Here is a 5,510-nt window from a genome sequence, read left to right as displayed (position 1 = left end):
GAGGCAGTACGTGTCGGAGAGAAGTGAAACAGAATCAATCAATTCCGAAGGAAAATCTGAACGGATAGAGGTGCAATAAATACCGCTGGAAAGAGGAAAAACCAAAGAATACAGGTGTATAAAGGCATCATAAAGGTACACGGAAACAAGTTACTTAAAAGAAATGAAACTGGCGAAAGAGGTAAGAGGTTAGGTTGTCTGATGAGCTACGTGGAAAAAGTCGATATTGTAGATTAATAAACGACGTGGAATAATACGTCGATAAATGTAGATCGATTGGACGATAAACTGATAAGATAAAGAAGAACGAAGGTAGCGACACCTAGAAGCAGACCAGAGCGGCCGCGTCAAGTCTGGCGCAGCCACGTAGAGAAGTATAGGCATAGAAGCGAACACACAGAGAGAAAAACATAGATGAGTAAGACAGGAGAGACGGAGAGCCCAAAGGATTCCGGAAAAAGAGGAAGGCCGACTTTAGCTGAACAGCTTGGGAAATATAGGTCGGGCAGCCAAGGATCATTGCTGGACTCTTTTAAAAGAAAAAGAGAAGAAGAAGAAGCAGAAGAAGAAAGAAGAAGAGTGGAGAAAGAACTGATAGAAAATTTCCAAAAAGCAAGAAGAGTAGGAAGATCACCACCGCAAGAAGCTACGGAAGGGGAAGGAACAGAAAGCGAAGGAACAGAAGGCGAACCTAAAGATATAAAAATGGACAAGTTAGACAGATTGACTGAGCTTGTGCTGACAGTGAAGAAGGACACACAAGATATTAAGAAAGAAAACGAATCCATAAATAAGGAAATAAGAGAACTAAAAGAAGAATGGAAAAGAAAGCAAGAAGCATGGGAGCGAGAAAAAGAAGAAATACAGAAGAGAATTAAAAATCTAGAAACGAAAAGAGATGAGGCGGACGAATTAATTGAAAGAATAAACCGTATAGAGCGAAAAGAGGAGGCAAGAGAAAAAAGGGAGAAACGAAACAATATCACACTGAAAGGAGAAGATCTACCAAGAGGCGAAACACCGAAAGAGACGGCAGTAAAGGTAATATCAGAAAATTTGCAGGTGGAGGTGGAAATAGAGGATGCTTTCTGGACGAGAAAGGGAGAGAGAGGGAGTATTTTGATAGCAAAGTTAAGAAACTGGCAACAGAAAAAGGAGATAATGATAAAGAAGGGCAAACTGAAAGGTAAGAAAATATACATTGATAATGATTTAACAAAAAACGAAAGAGAAACTCAGAAGGCAATCTTAGGAATTGCGAAAGCGGAGAGAGAGCAGGGAGCACACGTGAAAATAGGATACAGAAAGGTAAGGATAAACGACAGGATTTTCAAATGGAAAGAGGGAGTAGGACTAGAAGAGGCAAAATTTTGGAGCCGACAAAGTTCGGTGACTCTCTAAGTTCAGAGAGAGACACCGAGCGAAACGGGACCGCGACAGAAGATAAGGCGCTAAGTACCACTCCTCCCGCGTCTGAAAGACGAACAGGGGAGGAGAGGGAAATTACAACAATGAAAAGAAAGAGAAAAGAAAACAGAAGGTACATGACAAGCAGCAGGTAAAGAATAAGACATTATCGATAGGTTTCTGGAACGTCGCAGGTCTGTACAATAAAGATAAGCAATTTTGGGAATACGTGGAGACATACGATTTTGTAGGACTAACTGAAACTTGGGTAGACGAGAAACAATGGAATGGGTTACAGAACAGGTTGCCGAACAGTTTCAACTGGAAATGTCAACTGGCAAAAAAAGAGAAGAACAAAGGAAGAGCGAGCGGAGGCATCATAACGGGAGTGAAGAAAAGGATAGCAGAAAGAGATACACAGGAGGAAAATTCGGACATACAAGAAAGGAAGATTGAGATACAAGGTAACATATGGAGAATAATCACGGTATACAGCAGAGATATGAAAAAGACGAGAGAGAATATAGAAGAGGCAATCGGAGGTATGAAAGAAGAAAGACTTATAATCGGTGGGGATTTCAATGCAAGAATAGGTTTAGAAGGATCATTTAGCAATGAGGATAGGAAAGACAAAGAAACGAGAAAATCGAGAGACAAGATAAAAAACATAGAAGGAACCAGGCTAATAGAAATGGTAGAAGACAACGGATGGGAAATTATGAACGGTAATTTTGAAGGAGACGAAGAAGGTGAATATACTTTCATAGGGGGCAAAGGAAACACAGTAATCGATTATGTATTAGTTGACCCAGCAATTAAAGAAGATATCAGAAGTTTCAGGATAGAAGAGAGGATAGAGTCAGATCATTTACCGCTGAAATTAGAAATTTATGGAGAAACCAGTGTAGAGAAGCAAGAAGAAGAGATATGGAAGGAGAGACGGCTTTGGACGGAGGAAGGAAAGAGACACTACCAGGAGGAAGTGGAACAAATTGAATTCGAAAGGAGGATTCAAACGAAATGATGGAAGAAATGGTACATAAGATCAACGGGACGGTACTCAAGAAAGTGGTAAAGGTAATGGAATTGAAACCAGGGTACAAGAAATGGTGGGATAAAGAATGTACAGAGAGAAAAAGGGAAACGAGGAAAAGAGCTGAAAATGGAGAAGAGGCAAAGGGGAAAAGGTGACATACATTCAGAAAAGGAGAGAATTCAAGAAACTCTGCGAGAAGAAGAAGGACCAACAACAGAAGAAAGAAGAAGAAGAAATAGAACAAATTAAAAACACAAATGAAATATGGAAATATATCAGACGGGAAAGGAAAAAAAGAATAGGAACAACAAACAAAGTAAGTATACAGGGCTGGAGAAGATATTTCATAGAATTATTAGAAGGAAAAGAACAAAAGGATCAAGAAGAAGAGAGATTAGAGGACACAGAGGAACAACAGGATACAAATGAAATTATAACGGAACAAGAAGTGATGAGGCAAATTAAGAAATTGAAAAAAAGGAAAGCAGCAGGGGAAGACGGCCTAGAAAACGAGGTCTGGATACATGGAGGAAGAAAGGTACTCACCAGAACACAACACTGATAAACAAGTATGGAAGGGAGAAGGAATGCCAAGGAGATGGAAAGTAGGTATAATTAGCCCTATATTTAAGAAGGGAGACAGGGATGATGTAAAGAATTACAGAGGGATAACGCTATTAAATACGGCATACAAGATATACGCGATGATTCTGGAGAACAGATTAAGTGCAGAACTAGAGGAAAAGAAATCATACCAGAGACGCAAGCAGGCTTCAGAAAAGGAAGAAGCACAATGGACAACATTTTTATTCTGAACTACGTGGTAAACAGAGAAATCAAAGAAAAGGGAGGAAAGCTATATGCTTTCTTCGCAGATCTAACAGCGGCTTTCGATAAAGTAAACAGAGAAAACTGAGCAAGGTTATGGAGGAAAAAAAGAATAAGTAACACTCTAAGAACGAGAATTAACGAAATTTACAAAGAAACAGAGAATAGGATAAGAGTTAATGGGAAAGTATCTGAAAAGTTTTGGACAACGAAAGGATTAAGGCAAGGATGTCCACTAAGCCCTACCCTATTCTCGTTATACACGGCGGACCTTGAAGATAAATTGAGAGAAGGACAAGCAGGAGGAATGGTGATCGGAAAAGAGAAGTTTTGGTCACTGTCGTACGCAGATGACATCGTACTATTAGCAACACATCCGCAGGACTTAAAGGAAATGATAAACAGAATGAAAAGATACTTTGAAAGAAGAGAGTTAATGCTAAACGCTGGAAAGTCGAAGATAATAATTTTCAAGAAAGGAAGAAGTCAGAAGAAAAAGGAGATATGGAAATGGGGAGAAGAAGAATTAGAAGAAGTAAAAGACTTCAAATACCTAGGGTATCACTTCCAGAAAAATGGAGGAACGGAGATGCACTGAAGAGAAACAGCGAAAAAGGCGATGATAGTGATGAAGCAAACATGGGGAATAGGAGAAAGGAGATTCAAAAACAACTTTGAAAGAAGGATGAAGATCTACAGAAGCTTGGTGAAAAGCGTTATGATGTATGCAGCAGAGATATGGGGATGGAGCGAATCGGAGAGACTTGAAAAACTACATACAAAGTACATAAAATGGGTATTAGGATTGGACTTCAATACACCAACATATATAGTAATGGATGAAACAAAGGAGGACAAAATAAGAATAGAAGCAGGCAGGAGAGCAGTGAGATACGAAGAAAAAACGAGGACGAAAGGAATTAACAAGATAATACTAGAATGCTGGAAAGAGATAGATACAAAATGCGAGAGGAAAAGGTCGAAATGGGAAGAACAGAGAAGACAATACTACGAAGAGAAAGGAATAGAAATAAAGGAGGTTAAAGCTAGATGCACGGGAGAACTGACGCTAGCAGAAAATCTATCACAGTTAGACAGAGCAGAGCAGTGCCAATCATTTTATGACAGGATAGTAATAGGAAGGTATAACAGAAATTATAGAGGGATAAGGGAGGAAAACCGAGCATATTATTTGAAAGCAGAATACAAAGGAAGGGACCAGTCAATGATTGCAAGGTTCAGATGTGGGAATGAAGAAAGAGGCAACAGATACTGGAAAAAGAAAGAGGACAACGTCTGTAGAATGTGTGGATTAGGAGAGGAGACAATAGAACACTTGTTAGAAGAATGTAGGGAAGTAGAAAGGGATAAGGATTTAACAAGGTGGAATATTTTGCAGGGTCAAGAGCAGGGGAAAAAATGGATGAGGGAAATAATCCGAAGAAGGAAGGAGATAGGCCAGGGACAGAAGACCTGAACGGACGTTATTGTATATAACTCATAATGTACATATCTTATAAAATATTGTAGGCACACTCACGTGCCAAACCCCCTTTCAAAGCCGAAAGGCAAGAAATAAAGCTATCTATCTATTGCATGACACCTCAAAATAAAGTAGGTAAACAACATATAAATCAGATCAAATGTAATGCAACCTGCTCAATTCAATTAAACACTATACTACTGTATAGTGTAAGAATAGATAATAAATTAATCAATTAATAAGTAGAGTATTTCAAACTAATATTTAAAATAGTAAAATTACACAGAAACCGCGCACCATCAAAGCATCTGAACAGACAGAACCATTCATCCTCACAGAAAATAATTAAGATAAATCAAATCAAAATCACTAACTTCAACCGATCAGAATGAGTGAATGAGTGAATAAATAAATAACGAATAATGGAGTGAATGGATGAATGAATGAGTGAATGAATCAAGGAAGAAAGGAAAAGGAAAAGAAAAAGAAAGAAACAACAGAATTCAGAATACAGAATACCAGCAAGTATGAGTAAGGTAAAGTAGAATAAGCCATAGAAAAGTAAAATTTAGAGATGAGACGACAATGACAAATGGCATTTATTTACAGGAAACCCCAATGTGTCAGAGCCACAAGGTGTCAGAACCAAAATGCAAGGACTCGTTAAAAGGAACAAATCAAAATAAAAGAGCTGAATTACAGCTCAAAGGAAGAAAGAAAAGAAAAGGAAACAAGGTAATGTAACTACAATTACAA

General features: G+C 38.4%; 1 protein-coding gene across 1 annotated transcript; it reads left to right on the top strand.

Annotated features, from left to right (window-relative positions):
- Positions 1 to 3,890: 3,890 nt before the first annotated feature.
- Positions 3,891 to 4,755, top strand: LOC123989088 (eukaryotic translation initiation factor 3 subunit A-like). Its single transcript, XM_046289788.1, has one exon. The coding sequence runs from the start codon at positions 3,891 to 3,893 to the stop codon at positions 4,746 to 4,748; it is 858 nt and encodes a 285-aa protein (XP_046145744.1). The 3' UTR covers positions 4,749 to 4,755.
- Positions 4,756 to 5,510: the final 755 nt, after the last annotated feature.

This window comes from Osmia bicornis, unplaced genomic scaffold, assembly GCF_907164935.1.
Source record: "Osmia bicornis bicornis unplaced genomic scaffold, iOsmBic2.1, whole genome shotgun sequence".
NCBI classification, from domain to species: Eukaryota; Metazoa; Arthropoda; class Insecta; order Hymenoptera; family Megachilidae; genus Osmia; species Osmia bicornis.
Note: the sequence above shows the minus strand (reverse complement) of the source record. Positions and strands in the feature narration are given on the sequence as shown.